The 14,922-nt window shown below is 42.7% G+C and overlaps 1 protein-coding gene across 2 annotated transcripts; it reads left to right on the top strand.

Annotated features, from left to right (window-relative positions):
• Positions 1–3,623: 3,623 nt before the first annotated feature.
• Positions 3,624–12,848, top strand: LOC123129008 (uncharacterized). Of its 2 annotated transcripts, XM_044549142.1 has the most exons (16): positions 3,624–3,773; positions 5,043–5,580; positions 5,835–6,084; positions 6,493–6,791; positions 6,998–7,177; positions 7,347–8,081; positions 8,161–8,255; positions 8,342–8,395; positions 8,660–8,748; positions 8,826–8,891; positions 9,090–9,638; positions 10,542–10,616; positions 10,742–10,812; positions 10,916–10,973; positions 11,420–11,621; positions 11,877–12,848. In XM_044549142.1, the coding sequence occupies exons 2-16, from the start codon at positions 5,174–5,176 to the stop codon at positions 12,512–12,514; spliced, it is 3,768 nt and encodes a 1,255-aa protein (XP_044405077.1). In that variant the 5' UTR covers positions 3,624–3,773; positions 5,043–5,173; the 3' UTR covers positions 12,515–12,848. The 2 variants fall into 2 exon arrangements, with proteins under 2 accessions (XP_044405077.1, XP_044405083.1); XM_044549148.1 differs by lacking the exon at positions 3,624–3,773 and having other exon boundaries at positions 3,858–5,580.
• The last annotated feature ends 2,074 nt before the right edge of the window (positions 12,849–14,922 follow it).

Raw genomic sequence — 14,922 nt, 5'->3', positions numbered from 1 at the left:
GGGTGGGGGCGCGCCCTCCTACTGGGCACGCCCCCTGTCTCCTGGGCCCCCTGGTGGGCCTCCGGTGTCCATCTTCTTCTATATTAGAGCTTTTACCCTGGAAAAAATCGTGGGCAAGCTTATGGGATGAAACTCCGCCGCCATGAGATGGAACCTTGGCGGAACCAATCTAGGGCTCCGGCGGAGCTGTTCTGCCGCGGACACTTTTCTCCGGGAGGGGGAAATCATCACCAACGATCCTCTCATCGGGAGGGGGTCAATCTCCATCAACATCTTCACCAACACCATCTCCTCTCAAAACCCTAGTTCATCTCTTGTATCCAATCTTGTATCAAAACCACAAATTGGTAACTGTGGGTTGCTAGTAATGTTGATTACTCCTTGTAGTTGATGCTAATTGGTTTACTTGGTGGAATATTATATGTTCAGATCCTTTATGCATATTATTACTCCTCTGATTATGAACATGAATATGCTTTGTGAGTAGTTACGTTTGTTCCTGAGGACATGGGTGAAGTCTTGCTATTAGTAGTCATGTGAATTTGGTATTCGTTCGATATTTCGATGAGATGTATGTTGTCTTTTTCTCTAGTGGTGTTATGTGAACGTCGACTACATGACACTTCACCATTATTTGGGCCTAGAGGAAGGCATAGGGAAGTAATAAGTAGATGATGGGTTGCTAGAGTGACAGAAGCTTAAACCCTAGTTTATGCATTGCTTCGTTAGGGGATGATTTGGATCCATATGTTTAATGCTGTGGTTAGGTTTACCTTAATACTTCTTTTGTAGTTGCGGACGCTTGCAATAGGGGTTAATCATAAGTGGGATGCTTGTCCAAGTAAGGGCAGTACCCAAGCACCGGTGCACCCACATATAAAATTATCAAAGTACCGAACGCAAATCATATGAACATGATGAAAACTAGCTTGACGATAATTTCCATGTGTCCTCGGGAGCTCCTTTCTCATTATTAGAAATTGTCCAGGCTTATCCTTTGCTACATAAAGGATTGGGCCACCTTGCTGCACTTTATTTACTTTATTTACTTGTTGCTCATTACTATTTATCTTATCACAAAACTATCAGTTACCTACAATTTCAGTGCTTGCAGAGAAAACCTTACCGAAAACCGCTTATCATTTCCTTCTGCTCCTCGTCAGGTTCGACACTCTTACTTATCGAAAGGACTACGATAGATCCCCTACACTTGTGGGTCATCACACCACTACATGGCCACAGAGCCTTCTGACCGTTTCATCATGTTTGTCAACAACACCGACTACAAGTTCGCTACGGTGGAAACCACCGACGATGTAAAAGCGCTCAGTGTTGCGGGCTTGGCCTGCAAGAACCTTGTCAAAATCCATGAGCACTGCAGGGTTTGGGGCAGCACGAAGAAGGACTCCCTGGTTGAACTCGCCTGAGCCATCATCGACCCATATTACGAAAAGATGAATCAGGATGCCAACAGAACACGTCCCGTATCCTGGCACGGGGCCTGGATGCGGCAACTGGATGAACCTCACCCCAGGTTCGCGGCCAAGAGCGTGTACACATGCTACGAGATGCACAGGCGGATCGTTGACATGAGGAAGTGCCTCGTTACCCAAATCAATGAGGCCGGATCGAGCCACAAGCAGAGCAAGTGTCACAAAAAATAGATGATGATCAGATGATCGTTTATCCTAGTTAATCATGCATGTAATATATAGTTTACTTTGGTGTGTGGAAATGTCATGTGTGTAGTAGCCACCTATGTAATTATGCATGTAATAGTTTACTTTGGTGTGTGCAAATGCCATGGTTGTAGTAGCCACCTATGTAAGTGGATGTTTAATTTGGTTATGCAACCATGTCCTTATAAGTGTGTATATATATGTTGTTGTTCTATATGAAATCTCATCGCACAACACACACGTCTTATTAGCAGCAATCGTCTGTGTTATTATCGGTCTTCACACACATTTCTGATTACAGACTTGTTTCCCGCGTATCACACACATCTTGTTATATTGAACCATTTCTGTTCTCTTGTCTCAACGCCAACAGTTCATCCGAGTGAACTGCATGCCGTATATCGCACACAACTTGATCTGGCTGACCGTTTCTTTTGTGTTGCCTAATCACAAACAGTTCATCCGAGTGAATCATATGTTGTATATCGCACACACCTTCATCTGGCTGCCTTTTTTTTTATTCCTCCTCATCGCGAACAGATAATTGAACTGAACCGTATGCACTGCATCGCACACACAACTAAAATCTGAACCGTGTTTGATGCATCCGTCATCGCAAACGTTTTGCACCTTTTTGACGGTTTTTTACACCACCGTTTGATTATTACATCGCACATAGTTTCGTCGAAGGGTCTCTGATCGTAGTGTCGCGTTAGCAGCATCCTGCAGTAGTGATAGTACATGACAACATACTTGGAGGTTTGCACCCCCTCCTCTGGAGACGATCATGAAGAGACTTCTGACGAAGAAAAATAAATGAGAATGGGGAGATTCGAAAGAACGTTGCAACTCTCCCACCATATGGTTAGAAGAAGAATGAAGAAAAGGGGATCAAGAAAGAAGAAGATGATCAAATATGGGATGATTACTCCATTAGCCAGATGGCACATCAAGTGAACAAGGAAAAATTATGAGAATATCAATGCCAAAGGGTCTACAACACGTATCGATGCATATAAGAAATTAAAGATGCCACCAGTTAGTCGATTCAAACATTATCCTACGCCAACGTCGTCTCACAGTTCTTTTCAAGAAACCCATCATTTCCCAACCTTTCTTCCTCCTGTTTGACTCACAAATATTTCTTCTTTCTCAGTTGTTGCATTATCGTGCTCCTCCTTAGATCCATTATCGTCCGCTAATTTCATAGGCTTTGACAATGGCAAGTTAGGGCATCGTCGCTTCTCGGCCGTGCACTCCGTGCCCACATCTAAGTAGGGGGGGGGGCTTATTATCCTCTCGGCCATTAGGGTGCCACCACCTTGCTTCCGCCGCCATGCGCCACTGCCTTGACGTCGGTCGCCGGTCGCCTGTCATTATTGTTCTTGCACTCCAGCTAGTGCACCTTCTCTCTTCCTTTCCTTTCTTCCCCACCTTCTTCTTCTTTGCTGCTCCGGCTTGTCACTCCTACCCGTCGCGTTCTAGGACCATCCACTCGACATTCCTTCCGATAGTCTTTTTGTTTCACAATTACCTTAAACAATTTAAAAAGTAAGAATTTTCTAGCCTATCTGAAATGAATAAATGGCATTGTTTAGATGAGATGTTTACTTTTTGAAATCCTTTGTAGTATCTCGTTGGAGGTTAAACAAGATTGAAATTCCTCAGGAAAATGCCGCAATCTAAACTACCCATGAGACTACTTAACCAGTCGCTCTAAATATTGGCTTTACAGGAGATTGTAGCAACAAGGCCAACAAAATCCCCACACATCACCGGCCCCTGCCACTGCCCAGCGAGCCCGGTCCCACATGTCATTGGCACAGCCACCGCCACCCTTTTAGCTGACTCGTTTTCCCCCTTTGTCCGTTCAGACCGACGGCGACCCCACCTCGTCCCCTTCCTTCCTCCGCCTTCACCGAAGCCGCCCTTTCTCCCCTGGAAGCTCTCTCCAACTCGAGCTCTTCCTCCGAGCCTCCCCCCCCCCCCCCCCCCCCCCGCCCTCCCCCGACGCTGTGCTCCTCTCTGCTCGATTGCTCCTCTTCCGCGGCGAGCTCCCCCGCCGGATTGAAGATCCGGATCCCCGCGCTCTTGGTAAGCCCTAATCCCACCGTTTACGCCCAATTTGATTCCGCCGAGCAATCGTGCTATCCCCGCGTGCGCGGGGGTGCTCGGAGGCAGCTGCCTGAGCTTGCGGGAGGGATTTCCTTGTGCGACGCGTGGTCTGACATGTGGGCCCACCCCGGGGGTTGATCCGCCACAAGGGTTTGGCCGCGGGATCCGGCAGGGGTCGGGGCGTCTAGGATGATGGTGGTGGTGGTGATGGTGGCAGGGCTGTGGAGAGGTTCACGAGAGATGGTATGTGCTGGATTTAACTGGAATTGCTGGGATCTCTGCTGAGATCCGGGCGGTGAGTGGCGGTTGGTTGAGCCGGCTGGATCAATAGAGGCGGGCTAGAGTGCTGTAGTGGCAAGCTTCGTTAGCTTTGAATTGGTGAGTTCTTGATTGTAGCTAGCACGAGACTTGCGGGGTTTGGCAACAGAGAATGGCCGAGTTTGCTGGACATTTGGAAAAGAATTGAGAGTAGTTCTCAGTGCTTCATTTGGCGCTTCGGCAACTTCTACATTTTGGTCATTGATGGACGTTGCATGGAGCCATGTATCATGGTTTATTTGATTTGTTAGCTAGCTCCAAGAACTTTGGGTAAATGTCGCTATGTCGTCCTTCTCCTTGTAGATGGTGCATTTCTGTTGGTGACGCTGATTGTCAAGTGGCCTTCGGTTTGTACTAGAGCTCATCCTTAGGAGCTGCTAGTATCTCTGTCGAGCTTTGCTCTGTGCATTACATTGTCACTATGGCATGATTAACCAGATTTGGGATTTGACAACTAACTAGAAGTACAATCTGATGGAAAACAAACAAATTTTGTGTCTCATAGTTTACCCCAAGACTCATGGAAGGAGTAGAGCTGGTTGCATTTATTAATAGTATTGTTGCATTAATGGGATGCGTCGCATATAATTTGACAAGTTGTTTATTTATAATTTATGTACGATTAGCGTATCACACTGCAGTTGGCCTGTTTTGCGGACTATGTTTTATCGGTCAATATTAATAAGCAAAAAGCTTCTGTATACGGAAAGAGGTTTGTGTTTGTAAAAATCTGGAGTAGAACAGGATGTCACACGCGGAAATATTTATGTAAAATATTAAGTGGTGGCACAATCCATTAAGGTTGTGTGTTTTCTTTGGTCAAAGCTATCTTTTTTGCTCCTTACTTTGGACCTGGAGCGTACCATGTTACTTGATGTGAAAGACTGGTTCCATGATTTATTTATTACTCACGATCTTCTATATTGACAGGTTTTTCTGTGATTTGAGATCTCTTACTGCTTCTTGGGCATTTGAGCTCAATGGTTGCAAGATTAGTCTTTTGCAACTTTTTGTACTCATGTTGAACTTTTTAGCGGCGTAAACTTGCCAGAACCAGGTTAATGGCATCTGGTACAAAGTCAGACTTGTTGTCTGGCAGCCCTGATGGGCATGGATACTTCAATGGATCACGCGGGTCATATTCGTCTGCTTCATTGGAAAGGTCAGGAAGCTTTCGTGAAGGTGGTGATAGTTATGCGACGTTCCCAGTATCAAGCTCAACAAGATCACCAGCAACTAAGAGCAGCGACTCTGCTACCTTGCTTCAATCCCTTGCCATGGAACTAAGAGCAGCAACTTTGGATCAGAAAGCATCTCGATTAGATGTAAAAAAATCAATAAGTTCCATATTTGGAACTTCCCCAGAAGAATCAACATCAACTCCATGTACAGGAAGGAACTTTCCTAATTCTGTTGAAGAGATCAGACGTTTGAGGCATAACCTTAATGAGATGTCAAACAAAGCTAGGTACTACTCTCTATGCTGTCTTGTCAGATGAACCAAGAATGTGAAAGACGGTAGCAAACAGGGAACTCTAAATTCTGTTAATTAGTTGATTGGCTGATGTGTCCAATTTAGAAAAGCATCTTTTATTGGAGATAGGCCTTTCTTCTACAATACTGATTTTATCGTACTAGAAAACGTTCTATGGGCAGACAATGTGCATATGGATTATTATGTTAACTATGCACTAATTATTCAGTATGATTTTTCTTTTGCAGTTTAAGAGCTAGAGCTTTTGGTGCTGCTGTAGCGAAGATTGATAAATGTTGTCCTAACATTACACGAAAACGTTCCCGCGGAGACAGTTCATCAAATGAACGATCTACCGCATCTTTGTGTGGAGGAGCTATGTCCAGGATTGGCCCGCACGGCCATCTAAATGCAGATGATGCAGAACTTGGGCCTCAAAGAGAAGAGAGGACAAAGAATGCAGTACAAAATAGGAGATTGCGTACATCCATGACGGAGGTTGTAGCTTGCAGTGCTAAATTTTGTTAACTCTCCGCTTGTCACTTCTTTTCTTCTACATGGTTGTTTAATAACTAGTTGCTAAAGTGTTGGACAAAAAGGAATGATATGACTATGTGTTGCTACTCAGTGTACGGGTTGCTCTCTATCTCTGTTTATCAAATTAGGCCTCGCTTTAAACTGATTTTCTCTCCATTTGTCATGTTGTTTAGCTATATGTTCTACTACATTGACTCTGATATGCTGTTTTGTTATTGTTAACTTGCATGAAATGATATTTCTTGTGCATGGAAATCAGATGACCTGCCAGTTTTATTAAACTTATTATTATGGATTTTTATATATTTGTTTAGTTTACATTTTGATTGTTCTCTTAATTGATAACACGACTTATTTCTGGTTTATTAGATGGACTCAAGGACCGCGAGTATCTCAAGGGGATTGGCACCCGTTGATAGAAGCTCAGATCCTGGGAAAGTTACAAATGGTGGTCCAGCAGTTCCTGAAGAAAAAACGAGAGGCTTGACAACTAGTATTGATGGTTGGGAGAAGCCAAAGATGAAGAAAAAGCGTTCTGCCATCAAGGCAGATGTTTCATCTGTTAGTACTTCACGAACCATGGATGTAGACTGGGAGCAGAAACAAGGCATGCAACACAAGTTTAGCAGTGATGCCAGGGCAAGAATGGGAAATTCCCCTAGTTTCAGGTGAAAGACTCATTCTTCGATCCTTGCTTTTCATTGCACTGATTCTCTATTGTTCAGGCTTCATTTGCTCTGAGAATTCAACTGTTTCTCTCTGTACATTCTTCAAATTCAGTAATTCCACTAAATTTAATAGGAAGTCCTTCTCATGACCATGCAGCACCTTTTTTCTTCTTCTGGGTATTAATTATGTGAAACTGAATGTGCAGGTCTGGAGCTGTTGCATCTGTCTCTGGCACTGGTAAAGCAGACTTGCTTTCTGCACAAAATGGTCTTGTTGGGCGATCCCTGAATAGGAATGACCAAGACAGTGGTTTCCATCCTACTAACAAAAGGGATCGACAACTTGTTTTAGACAAGGAAATGTCCAATCCCAAAGCTATTAACAAGTAAGATGCTTCTCTACCTTTTACTTTGTATCCTCTTACCCCAATTCATCACTTGCCACATCGAATGGATGTAGTTACCTCCTGCATGTCAAGACTTATTTTTTTTTACCAACATTTGCTTCTTTCTGCAAGTAAAAATGCATGGCATCTGATGCATTGAATTTTTCAGATTCAATGAAGATGACACTAGTTCTAATATCACAGCAGTATCAAAGGCAAACGGGTCTGCTAGGGGACCCCGATCAAACTCTGGTTCATTATTGAAGTCATCTCCAAACAGGCATCGACTACAAGCTAATCCTGATGACTGGGAACATCCTTCTGCCACAAATAAGTTGAATTCTGCTAGTGGATCTGGCAATTCTAAACGTACAAAGTCTGCACATTCACTATCCCCTCCCACCCAGTGGGGTGGGCAGAGGCCTCAGAAGATTTCCCGTTCAGCAAGGAAGTCAAATCTCCCCATCATCACAAGCACTGATGGGACATTAGTATCTGGTTCGCTTGAAAGTCCATCTATCAGTGAACAATCTGCTGGGTTACCCAGGCGTGCATCTATAAATGGTTCACAACAAGCCAAACGGGGAGATCATGGGCACTCAACTGGACCTGAAGGAGGCGAGTTTGGATTTGCTGAGAAAAAGTTGAGGGACAAAAGCAAAAGGGCTGGTGAACTGGATGATGGCCACTGTGGTTTTCAAAAGACTGCAATGCTTGGGCATCCTTCCAAAAAGAATAAGTTTTCTGCTGATGAAGATATTGGTGATGCTTCACGAAGACAAGGAAGGATTGGTCGTGGTTTTACTCCAACCAGGCCCAGTACCCCTTCATCACTTGACAAGCTTGAAAATGCTCCGATTACAAAACAAAGAAGTGTAAGGACAGTCTCGGAGAGAAATGAAAGGTGAGACTTTTCCCTCAACCAACCGCAAGTCATTTGAGATACGGCTCAGAGATATTCTTACGGTGAATTTTCCTTGTAGTAAATCTGGAAGACCACTGATAAAGAAGATATCAGAGCGTAAAGGCAATGCACGCCCTAGGCATACAATTAGCAATCTGCAGTTGGACTCTCCTGGTACATGCCCACCACCGAGTGTTCAACTGTTGTTTGTGATTCTAGTGTTCTTTCATTCTGCTGACGTTGTTTTATTCACTTGCCAGTGCAATCAGAAGATGATCATGAGGAACTGCTTGCTTCAGCAAATTCTGCTCTAAGTATTTACTATACTCCTTAAAGTCCAACATTTATCTTTGAGAGAAGTCCATATTACAACCTTGAATTGTCAACAAAGTCTAAGATACAACTCTGAACTTCAAAACTGTCTACTTTACAACCTCAGACTTCCAAAACCGGACAAAAACCAACTCTGAACTGGTTTCAACTTTCAACACAGTTTTGGCTGATTTTGGCCATTGACTTCATAGTCAGCATCATCTTTTTATTTGGAAGTTACTGAGTGATGTTTCTGCTTGTTTTAGGGTCTGCTTATGGAAGTGCATTTTGGCGGCAGGTGGATCCTTTCTTTGGTTTTGTGACCACGGAAGACATAGCGTACCTAAGTGAACAGGTATACATGATCTTATTTTCTATCAAAATAATTACTTTTTACTCGGCGGTTTCTTGATTAATACTTCAATTGTTTAGATACATTTGCTAGATGACTCTGCTGCGAGCAGGTCAGTTGAAGGAGACGAAAGTCGGAAATACAAGGTACTATAGTATGCTATGAAGATCACTCCTTTCATTACACTACTGTAAAAATATGTCTGGTTAGCTATGCGTTTGTGGGTAGTTAGCATATATAGAAGTCGAGAATGCATTCATAGTTTGATACCCTCTATTTATCATTAATCCCTACCATTTGTTTCTGGTCCAGTCAATTTATGCTGAAATTTTTCCATTTTGCAGGGTAGCCTTGAATACATTTCAGAGCCATCAACTCCGGCTGGTAGCAACAAAGATGACCATAGTGCTCTTCCAAATGGGTATGCCCTGAATGGGATGGTGAATGATTCAGGCGCCTGGGGGACAAGCTGCATTGAACCTATCCTGGATCAACTTGTCCAAGGAATTGATGTGCGAGAAGTTGGTTCGGTTGGCCAAAGACTTATTCAAGCTTGGATAGATGAAGATAAGGTTGATGATATTGCCAACGACGTTTACAGAAGCGAAGGATATCCATTCGATACACATGAAATACATTTTGATGAAGGAGGATGGAAATCTCATTCAGAAGGTTATAAGTTGGAGCCTTTGCTGAATTTTGAAGCTGCAGGGAATTGCCCTAATGGTTTCATGTCGGGATCTGATTGGAAATACAATGATGAACCGTCACACAAGAACAGTAATGTCATGGAGAAGGCCAAGGTGTGGCCCGAGTTTCAGTACAGTGAAATGTGCTTCAGTGATAGGATTATCATCGAGCTAAGTGAAGTGGGTGTATCTATTGAACCCGTGGTAGGTATCTTGTCACTATTACAGTAGCATTTTATGCAATTTGTTTTGGTTACATAGGATTTTATTTTGCATTGATTATCTTCCCATGTGCATTTTGTACACGAACATGCATGGTCTACTCTCAGTAACAGCTTATTTTCAATCCATTTCTTTTGCATAATCAGATAATAACCTTGGAGATTGCCTTAGCAGTAAGAGGTTGACAACCATTGAAGTTAGGTCGCTCATGAGTGGGTTTGCCTAATCTGCCGAGACTGCTCATATTCCAACAGCTTGCTCGTGTGGAAGTGTATATGTGGATTGCCTAGCCCTTTCCATCAGTTCGGACTTTTGGTTGTGTTGGCTAGTGCATGAAACTTAATATGGTATTAGGACCTAAGGTCTTGAGTTCAAGTCCAGGCTTTCCTGCGTCACACATGAGAGGGGGCTAGTCCATGAAGCTTAACACGTTGCACCGTTTTTGGCGGGTTATCGCTAATGAACAGCATAGTAGACCTAGTTCAGAAGTCACTGCATTAACAGTTTCTTCTATTTGTTAGTTTAATAATTAGGTGCCTTCTTATTTAGTATGGGCTATGTTTTTCTACTGTTAAGAATGTTGGACATGTGAAGAGTATTTTATGCTACACACCGAATATACCTGCAGCCCAATAATAATAATAATAATAATAAAATAATAATATGAGTATTGGAGGCAGATAGTACGTAAATTCTATTAGCATTTGAATATGGGTATTTATGTTTAGCTCTATTTATTAATAAAACTATTGATGTTTATATTTGTTGATAGAAGTATTTATGTTTATATTTATTAATAAAAGTGTTTATGTTTTGGTCTCTTAGTTTTCTGAAATTACAGTGCAGATCATTTTCCATGTTTTGACTGTTCTGTTACCATTCCAGCCCGATCTTGCACAGAGTGAAGACGAGGATGTCAATGCTGAAATCTGTAGATTAGAAGGCCAACTTCATAAGGAGGTATTAATAAATCACTATACATGTGTGCGTGCGTCGGCTAACCTGTTTCACTATTTTGAGTGTCATTGGCTCATTCCTTCAACATAAGATGTCAAGTTAATTGTAATCCTTTTATGGTGTTGAAGGTTCTCGAGAAGGAAAAGTTACTAGCGAAGTTGGACAGAATGGTTAGAACTGCGAAGGAGTCTCAGCAGAGGTATTGTACATTTTTTTTGGCGGGTGATACATTGTTTCTTACTTGTTACAGCACTATTTCATGAGTTTCAAACTTATATTTACATGGTTCGGCCCAATACCAGGGAATTTTCGCGGCGCGCCATGGAGAGACTTGTGCTGATTGCTTACGAGAAATACATGGTAATAATTTCATTCTAAAAATCTCGAAAATACAACTACCTCTTAGTTTCTTTGGGTCATTGGCTAGTGTGCACTAATGTTGTTTCCTAATTGCTAATATAGTATGATTATAACCCTAATTTTGTTCTACTTGGGTTTTTGAGTCGAATGAAGATATTTGCTACTCCCTCCGTCCCATAGTATAAGAATGTTTTTGACACTAGTGCAGTGTTAAAAACGTTCTTATATTATGGGACAGAGGGAGTAAAATTGAAGGTTTTGTGTTTATGTTATTTTTGTTTGAAAATTTCTTAATAATCAAGATTTGTTTTCTCATACCAAGCATTTGCTGTTTATGAGATAATGACCTTCGTTGCTTTGTTTACCTCAATATTTTTTGTGAATCCCAAATTCATTGTGTTAGAATACTTTATTAAACGGTTATTATTGTTGCTGCCAAACTACAGGCTTTCTGTGGCTCAAATAATTCAAGCAGCAAAAGTGTTAATAGAGCTAGCAAACATGCTGCCCTCAGTTTTGTTAAACGCACGATGGCACGTTGCCAAATCTACGAAGAGGCAGGAACAAGCTGCTTTGATGAAGCCCCTTTCAAGGATATGTTTATATCAGCAACTTCACACAGAAGGGACCCAGATTCTGCTTCACAAGGTATTGTTTGTACTTTATATTAACTACTCCCTCCGTTCCAAAATAAGTGACTCAACTTTGTACTAGCTTTAGTACAAAGTTAATACAAAGTTGAGTCACTTATTTTGGGACAGAGGGAGTATCAAGCACCCATACACAGATTCATAAAGAAAAGTAATACTTGCGCTCTTGGTAGTAAGCATTCGTGTATACCGAATACTGTTCTACTTTGTCTTCACTATAATATCGCTTGTGTTCTTACTCGTCTTTTTACAGAAAATAATACACTACCAAAATCGGTCCAAAGGTCTAGTGCATCAGACGCTTCTCGAGCGAGCAGTCACATGTCGGATCTGTCATTTGCCAAGGAGGATCCCTGGACAAATAATGTAAAACAAAGGGAATTGTTGCTTGATGAGGTTGTAGGCAGCATAACTGGAGGAACCCTGAAGACCTCGGGCCTGGGGGCTTCCCTTGTTAGCAATACAAAAGGAAAGAGAAGTGAGAGAGATAGGGAAGGTAAAGGGCACAGATCAGGGCGCCCACCATCGTCCAATGCAAAAGGGGAACGGAAGAATAAAACAAAGCCCAAACAGAGGACAGCCAACATATCTGCTCCTGTGGGCAGTGCTCCTCCCCGGGATCCGGATCCACAGCCGCAGACAATAGTAACTCCTTCAGACAACAAGAGCAAGGACAGTAGCACCTTTGCTGCCACTAGACGTGATGAACCGGCAAATCCCACACATGATGCTGAAATACCAGACTTATCTAACCTTGAGCTACCAGGAATCGATGGCGATTTTGGCGGCTGGTTAAATAATATAGACGACGACGATGGGTTCCAGGATCTCGACTTGATGGGCCTCGAGATCCCAATGGACGACATCAACGAGATTAATATGATGATATAGGCCCACATAGAAAGCTTCATATAGTGCACAGGTAACAGGTGGTTCTCTCAAGATAACCACCAACCCCAGCAGGTTTAACACCAGGCCGGATAGTCCCCAGGTAGCCTTTTCTTGTTCTTTTTTGATAAAAGCTTGTAGAGACCTCACACCCCTCCCCCTTTTTATCATCGGCGTGCAGCTCGCCTCCCTACCTTGTACAACACGTTACTCTGTACTGTACATATCTATTTTGGTGCTGTACAAGGCAGGGAGGCCAGTTGCTTGATTGTACTCGAAAGGCTGTACATATGGTATCCCCTTGTGCTAAAATAAAGCGGCGTCGGTTATAGCTTTACTACTATTGCCTATTGGCGTTTTGTTGGTTGCGGTCTGCCTGGCAGGCGCATTTCCCTTGCTATTTCGGAACGTCTTGTGTATCTCGGCCGATGCTTTCTGTCACCTGTTTCACTGGACCATGTGATCCCATCTCGTTATGCCAGCCCAATTGATGGACAAGTGCTATGCACTTTTTGTTGTTGTTATTGTTGCGAAAACCCAAGTGTTATGAACTTCAAATTGAATCAACCATTTTTTTTGAGCTCAAAGGGATACCAACTAGTCTTTTTTTTTTGAGGGCTAAAGCTGCTTTTATTCAATATCCAAGTTCGACGGAATACAAATGATATTCGGGGTTCCTGTGAGCCAAAGATGGCGACCACAGGCTAATGAAGTAGCAGCTTTAGCAAGCATGTGAGCTTGTAAATTACATTCATGTTTTTCATGAATAAGCACTGAGTAAGGAAAGAAATGCAGCATCTCTTTAGTCTCGTCTACTATCACCTTGCTCGGTCCTAGAAACGCCTCGTTTGCATGCTTCACTGTTGCCAGACAATCTGTGCTGATTTGGACATGCTGCAAGTTCATGTCGAGGGCCAAGCATAGCCCCTCTTTGCAGGCCATAGCCTCAAGCGTCTCCAGATCCGTCATGTTCTCTGTCACGAGTATTGAAGCACCCAGATACAATACAAGCCGGTGTAATCCCGGCAAATCACCGCAGTAACTCCTTTGTTCCCGCATCTTGATATTGCAGCGTCAACATTCAGCTTTGCCCACCCCGCTGGAGGAGGACTCCACTTCAACTGGCGATGAGACGAACTTTGGGGCGCTCCACCACTCTGCTGCGTTACAGACACCTTTCGAGGAACTAGAGATAGATCAGCTAAATACTTGTTGATAAAACACAAGGTGGAATGAGGTGATTGGTATTGATCTTCATGTATTGCCTTCCTTCTCACCCACCATATGGACCAGAGAGTGACTATTGCCTTCACAAACTGTTCTTCATTACAGGAAAGTTGCATCTCCTGCAGCCATAAGCGGGCGTCCTCCGATTTGATAGATATCATGTGCTCCACCAACTCTTCATCCAACATGGCCCATACACACTTTGCCATATGACAATCAATAAGGGCTAAACCTGGGAATGGTTATTAAAAAACTGGATGAAACGGTTCGGTTCTTACTTTGGGTTTGATTGGTTCAGGTTTTATTGGGCTGAATCTTTTTTAGTTTGGTTTTGGTTTGGGTATGTGAAGAAACCAATTTGGGTATAGTTGGTTATGGGCTTAAACAGTTTGGTTATTAACGGCCGTAAACTATGGGTCCAAACCGGTTTTAGGGCATTGGTTATGTGCAATAAGCAACGACGCATCGTCAACGAGTATCTTTGATCCGCGTACATGATGCGATGCACTATGTAATTCTGTATTATGGGGAAACAACACATGCAAATTGAATGTGTCTGCTTGTGCTTTAGCTAAGCAATTGGTTTTAATGCACTTGTCAGTGAGCTTTTCAGTCGTGGGCGTTGTCTTTTTGACACTTGTTGTGTGTTGACCATATCTCAACGATAACTTTGTTCCCAAACTATTGTAGATGCACTTATGTCTTTTCTATGCCATTTGCTTCTTGACATGTCGATTTGTGCAATCATATATACATTGAAGCAAACCCATAGTTACGTATTGGGTTTAAACCCACGGTTATGTATTGGGTTTAAATTAGTTTGGGTGGAAAAAAATAGAGGGTTTAGTTTTGGTTGGGCTGAAAATGGCATTAAACGAGTATGGTTCAAGTATGGTTTTGAGAGATATATGTACGGGTATGGTTCAAGTATGGTTTAGGTATGAAACCATTCTCAGATTTATTAAGGGCGTGCTTCCAGCTATCAAGAGCCCCCTCACAAATCTTGCACACATTCGATTCTGACATATGTCTATGGAACCTCACCCTTTCTATCGGGATGCTATTATGTGAAAAACGCCAAACAAAATTCTTCAACTTGGCTGGTATTCTAGCTCCCCACAATCTGCACCATTGTTTCTTGTTAGCTTCCAAGTCTGAGCTCCCACCATTCCCCTCAAGCCAAT

Source organism: Triticum aestivum, chromosome 1B (assembly GCF_018294505.1).
Source record: "Triticum aestivum cultivar Chinese Spring chromosome 1B, IWGSC CS RefSeq v2.1, whole genome shotgun sequence".
Lineage (NCBI taxonomy): Eukaryota > Viridiplantae > Streptophyta > Magnoliopsida > Poales > Poaceae > Triticum > Triticum aestivum.
Note: the sequence above shows the minus strand (reverse complement) of the source record. Positions and strands in the feature narration are given on the sequence as shown.

Bases quoted from the DNA above. Each gene is read 5' to 3' on its own strand.
- LOC123129008 (XM_044549142.1), top strand. From the start codon at position 5,174: ATGGCATCTGGTACAAAGTCAGACTTGTTGTCTGGCAGCCCTGATGGG. The intron at 6,085-6,492 runs GTTGTAGCTTGC...CTGGTTTATTAG, and splicing joins TGCGTACATCCATGACGGAG to ATGGACTCAAGGACCGCGAG. The intron at 10,813-10,915 runs GTATTGTACATT...GCCCAATACCAG, and splicing joins GCGAAGGAGTCTCAGCAGAG to GGAATTTTCGCGGCGCGCCA.